The sequence below is a fragment of the Scatophagus argus genome, chromosome 21, assembly GCF_020382885.2.
Source record: "Scatophagus argus isolate fScaArg1 chromosome 21, fScaArg1.pri, whole genome shotgun sequence".
NCBI lineage: Eukaryota > Metazoa > Chordata > Actinopteri > Scatophagidae > Scatophagus > Scatophagus argus.
The window spans coordinates 14,428,034-14,442,433 of NC_058513.1; the positions used below are offsets into that span (position 1 = coordinate 14,428,034).

At 39.7% G+C, this 14,400-nt stretch overlaps 1 protein-coding gene across 1 annotated transcript; it reads left to right on the top strand.

The window, feature by feature from the left end:
• The first annotated feature begins 1,463 nt into the window (after nucleotides 1-1,463).
• On the top strand, nucleotides 1,464-12,726 carry fshr (follicle stimulating hormone receptor). The gene is made up of 14 exons (XM_046377608.1): nucleotides 1,464-1,884; nucleotides 4,246-4,317; nucleotides 5,307-5,381; nucleotides 5,610-5,684; nucleotides 5,779-5,853; nucleotides 6,741-6,815; nucleotides 7,244-7,324; nucleotides 8,558-8,626; nucleotides 8,742-8,816; nucleotides 9,382-9,567; nucleotides 10,156-10,376; nucleotides 10,963-11,144; nucleotides 11,251-11,442; nucleotides 11,865-12,726. The coding sequence occupies exons 1-14, from the start codon at nucleotides 1,682-1,684 to the stop codon at nucleotides 12,399-12,401; spliced, it is 2,118 nt and encodes a 705-aa protein (XP_046233564.1). The 5' UTR covers nucleotides 1,464-1,681; the 3' UTR covers nucleotides 12,402-12,726.
• Nucleotides 12,727-14,400: the final 1,674 nt, after the last annotated feature.

Here is a 14,400-nt window from a genome sequence, read left to right on the forward strand (position 1 = left end):
ACTAATGGCTCTGGTCCTTGAAAGTGCTCCACTAAGCCATGACAATGAATGAAAATGCACATTTATATGGCCCTTGAACTTGACCAGCTTAATCCATCGTTAATTATATGAGTTACACCTGTGTTTCACAAGATAGCTGAGCAAATTCTGAAGCGTTTTCCTCCACACATCCACACTTCCTCTGCACAGATGCAGAACAATCAGTAACAGTTTAATCTACAAATTCATATCATGCATCAACACACACACACACACACAGGCAATGGATCTTCTTGTTCCTCAGCCTTTCATATCCACTCTTTGTGCACCTGCATTTGTCAGTCAGACAGTCTATCTTCCTGTCTTTCTCTCCTCTTTCTTTCTTGCCTTGTGTATAAGCAAAACTGTGGGAGTGTGTGTGTGTGTGCGAGTGTGTGTGTGTGTGTGTGTGTGGTCATGTCAGGATCTCAAGGCTGCTTTTTTCTTCCTGCTTCAGAATAAATCAGAAAGAGGTCCTTTCTCTACATGAAGTTCCCACAGTACACATAAAAAGAAAAAATGGCAAAAAAAAAAAAAAAAAAAAAAAAAGCTTGTTACACAAGCGTGTGTACGTGCGTGTGTTTGTGCAGGCACAGGCGTGTACATGTGAATACAGAAAGAGCGTCCTTGCAAGCTGGCCGTTCTGCTGACATGTGGGGAGGGGAGCAGAAGGGAATATTATGTCCATCCTTATCAAACTGCTCTCATCTTTCAACACAAATATGAGACAGGAGACAAAACTACGGTGGTCGAGAGAGCACAACGCACTGCAGCACATGCAAACAGACAAAACACAAGCAAATTAATGACACATCTTCATCAAATTGACAACACACGCACTTCAAAATACAACAGATAAACATACCTCAAGTACTCTCAACACAACTAAATACTGAAAAGCTTCGCAAGTAGCACAACCGACGACAACAGACATCAACTGCTACTTGCAATGTGTATCTCCGTGGTTGCACTGAATGTGGCTTTGAGTTTAACTTAGCTGGTACAGTACACAATTAAACTGCATACAGTCAAAAACTGATGCTAAAATGTTATTTTTGTTCAGATAAATAAGACAGATTCAGTCAACAAAAATGCTCTTAAGTGATTTCACTTAAACTCTTATTTTTTTAAATTCTTTTATTCAATTTTTCATCTTTTTCCTCAAGAGACCCATTCATTTCAGAATCTATCTTGAATAAGAAATGCATTAAAAAATGGAGTCTTGGCTAATTTTATTAGCATTTGAGCAGTACTGTACTATGAAGTGTGAATACAGTCGATTTGATTGATGCGATTTGATTTGAAGCAGAGATTTTAGGGGTTAAAGTGGAATAAAAAGCGTCAACAGATTTTTGGGCTGGAACACACACACACACACACACACCCACACACAACTCAGCAGAGACCTCCTACTTCCTCATACACACATAAAGCTTTTCACATGCCTCCATCATTCACTACTACATGACAGAAAGCACCAAAGGACCTCACACTTCTTCTCTCCTCGACCTGATGCTGAACCCCGAGCGGACAGACAGACAGAAAAATCATTCATATTAAATGTGAAGGCCTGCTTACAAGTCAACACAGAGACAACAATGAAATTTTAAAGGTGGAGACCTCAAACAACAACAACAATCTGGACTGGGAATCAACTGCAGTGATGATGATGATGATGATGATGATTTTCAAAATGTTAATGACTGTGATGATGACCACTGCAGCAGCCTCAGCGCCAGACTTTGAGATGGACATTAAACCCGGAGTGGAGACCAGCTTGACCATACGAACTCAGCGCATCTGCGACCAGCTGAGCTTCGGGGTCACGCAGATTCCCTCCAACATCTCGAGCGACACCCGATGCCTGTGAGTACGCACAAACACACAAACACACAAACACGTGGATGCACTCAAACATCTCCAAGGGCAAAGTTGCAACAATCATTGCAGACTGAAGAGCTACACAGTCAGAGAAAATGTTTGGAAATTCCTAAAATACTAAAACTACAAGTGATACTGCAGCCAGTGATAACGCTGTTTAACTCTTATTTCATACCTCTTCGGGTTTGGAACTATAAAGAAGGGTTTTAATGGAGCCTTAAGTGAAATCCTTCTCAACATATCTGCAACAGGAGAGCAACCACAACATGCTTGGACCATTTCCTCTTTAATTCTACTCCTACTTTTTCAGTTTCAGTTCCTTAATTGAAATTCAGTTTGGCCACCTGCTGTGAAAGTGACAGTGACTGTCTTTTGGCTTCTTTCTCTCTTTTCTCTTTCCTTTTTTTTGTATTTTTCCCTTTTTTATGTGTTCATTTGAATTCATTTGATATAAAAGGGTAACAGATTTTGAAGAAAAAGGACAAAAGTTAAAAAATGTACTGATTTATAATCTCTAGGATGAGTCAAGCTCCAGAAACACTGACTCCTACATTTCCCGTAATGCAACTCAATGGCATCTTTTGTTCGACTGTCTGTGTTTGGTAAAAGCCCACATCTTTCCACACCTTCAGTATGTAATACAGGCTTAAGTCTCCTACTCTGATGATAGCATTCAGGACTGTTTTTTTCAGACTTTAGAAAGCTCGCTGAGTATGGTGAATAAACTGATTTTCCTGTGTATAATCTATATAGTTTCCCTCTACTCAGCTACACCAAATAACAGGCCAATGTTACAGAGGATACATCCTGTAATTAAGCATTAATTTGCTTAGGAAATGAATGCAAAGCATGTTTGCGGTTCTCCAGCGACTCCCTTTATAACCACAACTATCTACAGTGGCCACAAAATAGCCACAGGTTAAAGGTTCCCTGTGGAGATTTTTTATTTTGTAAACAAACAGCAGTTCTGTTTATATTCAGTGTATCTCGCAAAAACACTCTGCATCTGCTTGAAGCCTGACAAACGTCTTAAATGCATTTTCTTCCCCTTTTTTTCATTTAAATGTTTTAAAATGTGAATTGTTTACATCCACATTTACTGGCTTACAGTCTTCCTCTTTGAGTTTGTGCATTACTGCTACCAACTATCGACCAGATGAATAGCATTTTAGTGCTGGCAGGACTGTGCTTCGAGTTTTCCTCAGTACTCTTGCCACTGTCCTTAAACGGTAATAATAAATGCTAAAAGTTCACATAATAGTTAACCAAATAGAAAGAGTGACAGAGTCAAGGAACTGCCTCAGCAATGTCAGTTACATATCAATAGCCAGCAGAAGTTTACTCTCGTTAACTTCAACATGAAGGGTGTACATAAAAATACAAGGAGTGATACCTCAGTTTAGAGGTGCTGATATGGTAGCATTTGTTAACTTTGTATGACCCAGACTAGCTCCTCTTGTCCCAATCTTTATGCTGAGCTAAGTTAGCCAGCTGCTGCAACTTCATACTTAAACAAACATGTGAGTGATATGGATCCTCTCCTGTAACTCTTGGTAAAAAAAAAATAAACAAATAGATAAATAAAGCAAATAGAGTCGCTGTTGAACTTTTTATGAATGAGGAATATTGCATTTTGTCTTTCAAAAGTTACATAATGTTGCTTTAGCCTCCAAATGTGTTGCTTCACGCTACTGCAAATGGGCTGGATGTATTTGATAGAGTGACACAGATGTGGATGAGGCAAGAGAGCGTCACTGCCACAAGGAGTAAACACTGGCTTGTTATTTTGGCCGTTGAAACATTTTGGAGGAATCTCAAGGCCAGGGGGAGGGGGTGGGATGGTGGCAGTGGGGGTCAGCATAAAGATAGGATTGCCTGAAGCGTTTGCACAAACATACACTTGGGCATATATGACAACAGAGTGCAGAAAACAAAATGACACTCAAAAAAGAAAAGCATACACACTCAGACAAGGTTGCACTCCATGGCAGAGGTAACAACTACTCTCAAGAGATGTACTGTGAACTCCCAGCCAGCGATGTGTGTGTTCTCATTTGTTCTGCTCTGCTCGAAGGTCAAGGCTCAGGAACAGAGGGGATAGTTACAAGTATGCAGCAATGGATGGCCATGTCACTAAACAACGAGATGGAACTTGTATAGATTTGCTTCTTGAATGAAAAGAAGCCACGATTACTAGTCATGGCTGTGCTGACCTTGCAGTCCCCAACACACAACAAAATCGGGCATTATGATCTCTGAGGATTTCTCCTAAACAATTACACTCCTTTTGTCAATGTATGGCTGAGATTTGCAATGTGATGCGAGTGGCTTTTTCTGTATCAACAGGAAAGTGAAGCAGACGCAGATCAGAGTGATTCCTGAGGGAGCCTTCAACAGCCTGCAGCACCTCAGGAAACTGTAAGTGAGTGTGTCTGCTGTTCCGTCTATTGTCTATTCTTTGATGTGGAACATAATGAACTGAGGAGGTCAAAACACTCAAGATATGGATCATCCAAACAGAGGAGAAGTGCGGAGGAGGGTGAAGACTATATGTTCAGACCTCAGGTTTCTCTGTATTTAGCTTTACTTTTATTCCTCCTAATTTAAAAAAAAAGCAATGTAGCAGTAATACGGTTGCATCTCTAAATAACTGCACTTATACAGAGCATAAAGATGGAGAATTCAAATTATCTCATAGCAAGTGTGTTGCTTTCTACATGAGTCTAAATTACATATAATAGCTCTAAAACAGAATGAAAAACAAGAAAGCTCTGGAATTACATTTGTTGAAAACTTATTGTGTGCTTAAGTGGATAATGGCAAATATGAGAAACTATATAGACAGAAGTATTAGGATTTTAATGACATTGCATTTTAAATACACAGACAGCTTTGCAGCTATAACAGCTTCTACTCTTCTGAGAAGGCTTTCCACGAGATTTTGGAATGTTTCTGTGGGAATTTTTGCCCATTCATGAAGTAGAGCAAGAATATGAATCTGGACAAAATGTCCAGGATGGAAATCTCCAGTCCAGTTCACTCCAAAGCTGTTTGATGCTGTTTGAGGTCAGGACTCTTCCCTGGACGTAAGGAGCTGAACCCAACCCCTGAAAAGCAGCTCCATAAAGAGTTGTGTTTATCTGCTATTTTTATATAGTTTGGTTTATACTCTGTTCAAAATGTTGCAATATGAAAATAAAAAATATAGAAAAATATTGTATGTACCATGTAACAGGTCTGCCCCATTTCATTCAATTTTGTCCAGCTGTCTTTATTTACTCACATGCTTAAGTGTTCAGAGCGTGCCTTTGTCAATATTTGATCAGGTTTTTTGGCATTCTTGCATAGTGATCCTCTCCAAAGTGCTGTTGTAAGATTAACTGTTTCTCCTCTATCCCCAAACTCAGCATCGTATCGGAGAACGACATGCTACAGAGCATCAGCACGTTTGCCTTCGCTGGCCTCCCTCAGCTCACCACAATGTGAGTGTCTAAAAGTCGCCGCTCTTGTGACGTTCTTCATCCAACAACAAGTCTATGTGTTTAGTCTTTGTTATGGAACAAGAAGAACTGCAAACTCTGAGAAAGCTCCTCACCCAAACAGCTGAGGAACAGGCTTTGCAGTGTGTTGGAGACAAAATATGTCAAAGAATAAGAGTGATTTTTGATTACATGTCATATTCTTCATTTATGCTTTTCTGTTTCCTTTAGCTTCATCTCTGAGAATGCTGCCTTAGAGAATATAGAAGCTTTTGCTTTCTCTGATCTTCCTGAACTTGTTGAAATGTGAGTACGACCGGCAGAATAACAGAAGTGTTGAAACCAGGTGATACTAAGCCATATCTACAAATGAGTACGTGACTCTGTGTGTTTCTTTCAGAATTATAACAAAGTCAAAACATCTGAGGTACATCCACCCAGATGCATTCAAGACCATTGTGAAACTAAAGTATCTGTGAGTAATCTGTGAGGGTGAAGCGGGGAGAAATACTTTCTTCAGTTTGTATTTTTCAAACTGATTGTGAGTCCAAAATGGGTCATGGGTGACAGGCCTATTTCTGACATGCCCCCACGCCACCAGGGACATCATTTTTTAATTAGCTTAGATCCCCTGGAAGAGAAATCAAGTGTCACACTTCATCTCACCATCATTTCAGCCATATAAAAAGTATTTGTTACATAGAAAATCTTTTCAAACCATTTATAAAGTAAAGTACATCACCAGAAATTCTTCACTGATGCTATAAGTCTGCTAAATGTCCCATTTTTGAGAAGTGGGACACATAAACAGAACACTTAATGTGGAAAAAATTGAGAAAGATTAATTAAGGTTTTCATTTGCAAACTAGCTCAAGAACATTGTATTTTGACTTTCTGATTTTCTAACAATAAATGTTCACTGTGTAACGTAAAAAAACTTTTCTCAAACCTTGTTTCAAAAAATTCCTTTTGATGTCCAAAATCGTGCTTTTTAAAAAATATATTTTCAGACTATATCCACTCTCTTGTAGTGCCACTCAGTTGGTCAGTTGCCAGAGTTTAAGACACCAGCGTCAGCTCTTCTTTATGTTATGTTAGCACGCTAACGTGCTAAACCATGATGCTGAAAATGTCAAATAATAACGAAAGGGAGCTTTTGAAATGTTTAATTTCTCTTCCAGCCACCTTAACTTTTCTCTAAATTATCTTGGAAAGCCTTCACTTGTTAATTTTCATCTCGGTCAACACAATGAAGGCTACATTGTCTGATTTTGTCACTATGACTCACTGCACAGAGTGTCTGTTGTTCAGCGGTTGCAGTGTGAAAGTAGTAACATTTGGTACTTAATCTGCACATCACAGGACCATCTCCAACACCGGACTGAGAATTTTCCCAGACTTCACCAAGATCCACTCGACAGCCCATGACTTTCTGCTGTAGGTCTCAACACAGCAAAGTATATTCTATAAACAAATGCATGCCGAAACAAACACCCACACACCATTATTCCCACATGCATTTGGGTATATATATTGTATGCACACAGTTAAATATGCCCAGAAGAAATCACACCACTAAACATACAGTGCTGCAGTGAAAGCCTATGCACTGAGCAGTCCTCACAGAACAGAATATCAGGAATAAAAACCTCCTCTTTTCCAGCCTTCAAGCTGTCACCCATCTGACATTTATCATCTTCAAAAGGGGAGTAGATTAAAGGAGATTGTGGCATGCATTCCTCATATTTTGCACCTTAATTGTGCTGTATATCTGGTGTTTTTCTATTTTAAGATGCGCTTATATACTCTTCACTGTCTTCTGTACTTGTTGTTTATCATGTGCTTTTGATCTCTGTGCTGCTTAGTGACCTGCATGAGAACAGCCACATAGAGAGAGTCCCCGCCAATGCTTTCAGAGGCCTCTGCTCTCAAACCATCACAGAGATGTAAGAGATTCATCACTTTTTTAGAAACATGCGCGCCACCCTCACGCAGCTCTGAGTGGGCATTATGCGCAATGATGAATGTTCCCTGAAATGCTCCCTGCCCTCTTTCCTGAGTCCTGTGTCTCTCTACTCTCATTTTTCTGCATTTCTAACACTCTCACTGCTTTAAACCTCATTTATTTCCATTATTTATTTTCCATCGCCTCCATTTTTAAGCTGTAAGTCCTGCTGAAAACCATAAGCAGGTCTGTATATGGGCCTTCTGGATCAGGCTCAGTAAATCAGAATGACAAATATTTTTATTTTGCTCATATTTTTTTTTTGCCAGCAATTAGCTTTCTTTTATTAAAAAATGCAAAATCAAACTTCTAACTACAACTACTACAACTGCTACTCCTGCTACACAGCTAATGCTTAGTTATTGACCACAATGTGCAAGTGGCTGATCAAAAATGGGGGAAAGTAACCGAGTATATTTGCAAAGTACAACTGGATGGAGGTGGAACTAAAATCTTTAACTTGAGATACTCTGTTTTAAGCAAAATTCTTTCATATAAATTTTTACTTCAGTAGAAGTATTAGCATTAAAGGTGGTTTCACTACTTTATATGGTTTGTCTGTTCATGTAGCTTGCACAGTTTCCCTCAAGGATCAATAAAATTTTATCTCAATCTACAATATTGTATCATCATTTATTCTTTCGTTATATTTTGCATTATCAAATGATATATGCAAAGTAACTAGCAACTAAAGGTGCCAGATAAGTAGAAGTACAAATCATCAAAAAATGAAAACACTGTACTTAAGTACCTGAGTAAATGTACTTTGTTACGTTCCTCTACTGCTTTTGTGTCAAGTCTTTACGCTAAGCTAAGCTAAGCTAACTGGCTGCCAACTTCTTATTTAACAGACAGCTATGACATTGGTATCAACCCTCATATCCAACCCAAAATGTATTGTAAATGAATGTAAACTATTCCTTTAAATAACACTTTGAATGCAGCACTTTTAAATGGACACTTTTAATGTATCCAGTTACAAGTATGGATGTTTCCGGGAGAGGAGGGAGAGGTCTCATATAATAACATTAAAGCGTACAGTATGTCTGTGTATTACAGCTTCGGAGAACAGAAGGACTGCACACACTAAAATTAGCTTTGATGGATCAGATAAGTTTATTGTCGGGACTGTTAAGCCACATGACTGTAATTTGGCTTCCCTCTCCAATGACAGACGGCTCACCAGAAATGGCATCAAGGAGGTGGCAAGTGACGCCTTCAACGGCACAAAGATGCACAGATTGTGAGTCACAGGCAGAGACACAATTGCAAACAGAAGATTTACCAAAAAAAAAAAACCAAAACAACGACAAACGGCTCTCATACTTAATTCCTCTCTCTTTTTCTTTCTCTCGTAGGTTCCTAGGAGGCAACCAGCAGCTTACTCACATCAATCCCAACGCCTTTGTGGGTTCCAGTGAGTTGGTGGTACTGTAAGCATGACATCCAACAGTAACTCATGCCACATGATTCACCCTCCTCATCGTCACTTATTAAACTCAGGATGTAGGAGAGAGAAGCAAACAATGTGTGGGGAGGCTCAGAAATCCTTAGAAACATGCCAGATTTGAGGTAAAAATAAACAGAGAACAGGTGAAGTCATTTACCGGAGAGAGGGAGAGAGAGTTTTTTCAACCTGTGTGCTCTGCAAACAAAGAGACATCTATTTCTATTGAAGTACTATTCAGAAAAAAAATGTATTTGTTTTTCTTTTGGCTGTCATCCTGGTAATCACTTGGCAATCAAACAGTAGCTTTTCCCAGGAATTTTCAGTTCAGGAAATTTGACTTTTAGTGTTTGATTCCAAGCAGCATTGGAGTTTTACTGACATACTCTTAGTCCAAAGAGATTTTCCCAAAAATAAACCTGATCATTGGTTAAATTCCCATTACATACAGTAAGCAGTGAAGACATCTGTTGAAAATTGCCAGGACTCTGAAGATGAAATGACTTTTACTCCTCTGTTGAATACCAACTTGTCTGTATTTCTCTGGGCAGAGACATTTCCCACACAGCCCTCAGCTCCCTGCCGGACTACATCCTTGGTGGTCTGCAGAAGCTGATCGCAAAGTCCGCCTTCCATCTGAAGGAACTTCCTCCACTGCAGCTCTTCTCCAAACTCCACCAAGCCAACCTGACGTACCCATCACACTGCTGTGCCTTCCAAAACATCCACAGGAACAGGTAGAGCATATATTATTATCAAAAGGGATCATAAGTCTTGATTTATTCCACTCTCATGTCTGTTTGCCAAATAATATAGCTAAAGTCAGGAGACAGTTATATGAGTTAATATCTCAGCATAAAGACTGGAAACAGGGGGTAGATAACAAAATATTATATTATAACAAAAATTGCTTACCAGAGCCTTTAACACTCACTACTTAACATATTACAGCTTTTTATTTTATCCTTACAAAAACCAAAAGGTAAAAACATTTTTACAGCCGTTATTCCTATTCTTGTTTTTTAATTATTTTTTTCCATTTCTTAACTTGTATCATGTAATCGTAGGATATTTAAAATTAACTGATAAGATTTAAGCATGAATGACTAACAGGAATGTATATTATAGCAATTATATTATAATTATAGTATTTTTGTTATTAGCATCTCATTATGAATCCATTAATGGCATCTACCACCTATAATATTGACAAGGGAACCTTGACCTTGATCAGATACTCATATTAAAACATCTATCAAAAAACTGAATGTTGTATTTGTAGAAAACTATTTAAAAAAACGATTTGGTGTGTTGCTGGGTGCCAGATCAAGATGGAGCTCCCTGTGCTCCCACCCAAAGGCTCCAGATAACCTGCACTTCTACAGGGACCACTGCTCCAACTCTACCTCCATCACTTGTACTCCAACCCAAGACGATTTCAACCCCTGTGAGGACATCATGTCCCCTGTGCCCCTACGGGTCCTCATCTGGATTGTCTCCATCCTCGCACTGCTGGGGAACGCAGCGGTTCTTCTGGTCCTGTTAGGTATGAAGTGGGATGCTTGTTTGTTCACACTGCGCTTCAGGTTTTCAATCAAAGTGCACCTAAACATATTTAGTCAAGTGCTGTAATTGATTACAGATTTGAAGGCTTTAGTTCAGCGTTTCCACTTCGTGAGACTTTATTGAATGTTCTCTTTACTCTGCTGTTATCTACTCACAGCACATTGTGTTTACAGATTAAACATGGTATTAATAAATAATTAAACCCCTGTCTTTTATTCTTTATTTACTTATTTCCTTCCCAGTTTTTTCTTACTTTCCTTCCTGCATCCTGCCCTACCTTTTCCTTTCCTTCCTTTTTTTCTAGTTGCTGCTTTTCTTCCTATCTTCTTTCCTAAAATCCTTCCTTCTTTCAATTCCTTGCCCATGTCTTTGCTTACATACTTATTTTGTTTCTTATTTACTTCCATTTCTTTCCCAAAACTGCAAGTGTAAGGTCTTTACATTACAAAAAGCTTTATTCCTTTTTACATTAAATATGGACTTGAGCACCGTTATGCTGTAATAATTTGGGGCGACAAGACTAACTGTCTTTTTTCTTTTCTTACTTTCTTCTTTTTGTTTTTCAGGCAGCCGCTCCAAACTGACCGTCCCCCGTTTCCTCATGTGCCACTTGGCCTTTTCTGACCTCTGCATGGGCATCTACCTAGTAGTCATAGCAACTGTAGACATGCTCACTCGTGGTCGGTACTACAACCACGCCATAGACTGGCAGACGGGCCTGGGCTGCAGCGCTGCAGGCTTCTTCACGGTGTGCATACATGCACTGACTCCTTTGCCTACATATGATATCCCTACATAACTGACAACGCTCATAAATATTCATGTTTGAAAAGCAATTTGTGTGTGAATTGCAGGTGTTTGCCAGTGAACTGTCAGTGTTCACACTAACAGCAATCACCCTGGAGCGCTGGCACACCATCACACATGCTCTGCGGCTCGACCGTAAGCTTCGTCTGCGACATGCGTGTATTGTCATGACAGCAGGGTGGATTTTCTCCTCCCTTTCTGCTTTGTTACCCACACTTGGGGTCAGCAGCTACAGCAAGGTTGGTGCTTCAAGCTCCATTCTTCAGTTTGTTACTACAGTTTACTGTATGTTCCATTTAGAACATGGTCCAAGTAATTGGGGATGCAACATGGTGCATGAACTCATACTCCATGAAATATGTGTTATTCTGCTAAAAAAAAACATTAGGCAAAATGCAATGCAATGTAATGTTACATGGTACAACATATACAGCTGGAAGTAATTTTTATTAGCTATTATCATAATGATTTTCGCAATTAGTCTTTTAACCTTTGGTCCATACAACATAAAATTCTACATAAAACACTTTGAAATGCATGTGAAATCTTTCTAAAAGTCCTTGCAAGTCCCTCTTGGTGCATGTCCATTTTTCTGTGAAAAATTAAGTAACCCGTTCAGAGTCTTTCAGTTGGAAACCTTCTGTAACTGTTTGTGCTGCAGGTGAGTATCTGTCTTCCCATGGACGTGGAGTCTCTGGTGTCTCAGGTCTATGTGGTCTCTCTACTCCTCCTCAACATCCTGGCCTTCTTCTGCGTGTGCTGCTGTTACCTCAGCATCTACCTCACCGTCCGCAACCCCTCGTCAGCGCCGGCCCACGCCGACACCCGCGTGGCCCAACGCATGGCCGTCCTCATCTTTACCGACTTCCTGTGCATGGCTCCCATATCCTTCTTTGCCATCTCAGCCGCCCTCAAGCGTCCTCTCATCACCATCTCAGATGCCAAACTCCTGCTGGTCCTCTTCTACCCGATCAACTCCTGCTCCAACCCCTTCCTGTATGCCTTTTTCACCCGCACCTTCAGGCGAGATTTCTTTCTCCTTGCAGCTCGCTTTGGCCTGTTTAAGACCCGAGCACAGATTTACCGGACAGAGAGTTCCTCATGTCAGCAGCCGGCATGGACCTCTCCTAAGGGCAGCCATGTGATGCTGTACTCCTTGGCCAATACGCTGAGTGTCGATGGGAAACATGAGTACTGACTGTCATTTAAAAAGAGATGAAGACGTTTTACCGGATTGTGATCAGGAGGTCTCCTCACAGAAGTCCTCTTATGTCTATGGGGATGGCCAGAATCTAATTCATGAACATCTCGTAATGTTGTAAGAAACTTTGGTGCACTGAGAGATGTACTCTGTAGAAACAGTGTCATAGAAATTCAAGTAAATATGGTACAGAACAGCTGAAAATACTAGATTAAATAGATTAAATAGCTGTCCTGGATAACTCCTTGTGTTTGTTTTACGTTTATTGGAATACCGGATGGGTGGAGTTTACTGCGTCATAACAACAGAGTTCAAATGTGAAAGAGGGAAGAGTAGAAGAAGGGTAATGCATCTTCTCACGTACAAAGTACATGCCATCCTTCTGGTGTCCCAAGATGATGAAACAAACTGAAGTAATTTTATGTTCGACTCTTAGGGTATCAGTGTATGAACATCAAGAAATCAACATTCATTTAACATTCAACGTCATGACTGATTGATATTCATTAAGAAGCACACCGCAGGGACCTACTGATTAATAATCTCCTCATACACTCCGTCTGCCGTAGCTCTCCATGCCTCCACATCCCTTTTCCCCTTCAGTTTATCTTTTTTTTTTTTTTTTAAGAAAATCTTGTAATTATCTTTGTTATGCAATTATGTTTGTGAGTGAAAATGTTGTTAAGTGCCTCTTTTTACATATATCTGTGTGGGGTCTTATTAACAAAACATATATTTTTGATGATTTGTTTCATGTCATTCGTAAATTTATTATATCCTCTCTGTTTGATCTGCATGGTGCACAAGCGTATGAGGAGCAGTAAAAAAAAAAAAAAGCTAAAAAGTCATGCGCTAAAATGAACTGTCTTTATCTAGAAATGCTGTCCTTCGGAGCATCCAAAGCTTTCAAGGACAAAGTGACCCTACCAACCTCTGCTCTGTGTGCCAGGATGGGTGGGTGGATCTGGGAGGGGGAGACTACACAGCTGCTCTTTCTGCTTATTACAGGAGGATGGATATGGCTGCTAGATAAGACACACACACACACTCAGAAGCAAGCAACCCAGAATTTCAAGGCTGCAGCTGCAAGAAGGAATCCTGAGTCCATCTCATTGATATGGACACACTGCCTCCTACATGCCAACACTGAATGTGTGCATGCATTTATACTCTTAAACCACCAGGTGATGCTACTAATGAATGATGCTGTGCTTAAACTCATCCACTCACCAGCAGCGGTGGCATGTAACCGTACAGCACAAACTTGAGATGTTTTACTCAGGTATTTCGTTTAATTCAGCTTCATATTTCTACTCCACTACAGCTAGGAGGCACATGTTGTACTTTTACTTCACTACATTTGTCTGACAGCTTTAGTTATTAGTCACTTTTCAGACTACATTTTTTCGTACCTTTCATGTTCAGTGCATCTCCAAACCTGGTGATTTTGAATTGTCATTTTTCTGGTTAACAGAAAGGTTAAGAAGTTTCCTTTATGCGGTGAGCGAATAGAGGCAACGACAAAATAACCACTATTCTCTGTCTAGTGACATTCTTTTCTAACATGTCTTATAAAATAATTTGCAGCAAATCAGAGACATCAAACTATCACTGTTTTATATATTAAAAAAGACTGTATGCTGTCTGAGAAAGGCTGACTTTAAGTTTAGACTAATACAATCTCGTTAGGTCTTGTTTTGCAGTCTAAAAACTCCTTGTCCTCACTTTTTCTTGCAGACAACAGTACATGCAGTTCAGACAATCCTTTAAGACTCTAGACAGAGCAGCACTCTGAAATAATGTGACACACTGAGGCAGATTTTTACCCCCGTCTGTGCCATTGTTGCTCTCAAAGGTGTTTTCGTAAAGCAGCATCTCCTGGCATCCAATCTAATGAATTAGATTTAGCAAAATTTCAGTGGATGGTATACAACAAGCAATCAATCTCATAGACTCAACTACTGAAAGTCTAGTTGGCTTGTTCCTTTTTTATAAA

What these genes read in the sequence shown, in the direction of transcription:
- fshr (XM_046377608.1), top strand. Translation starts at nt 1,682, where the DNA reads ATGATGATGATGATGATGATGATTTTCAAAATGTTAATGACTGTGATG. An exon ending in CTCCCTCAGCTCACCACAAT is followed by an intron (nt 5,382 to 5,609) that starts GTGAGTGTCTAA and finishes TGTTTCCTTTAG; the next exon opens with CTTCATCTCTGAGAATGCTG. An exon ending in TCTCAAACCATCACAGAGAT is followed by an intron (nt 7,325 to 8,557) that starts GTAAGAGATTCA and finishes CTCCAATGACAG; the next exon opens with ACGGCTCACCAGAAATGGCA.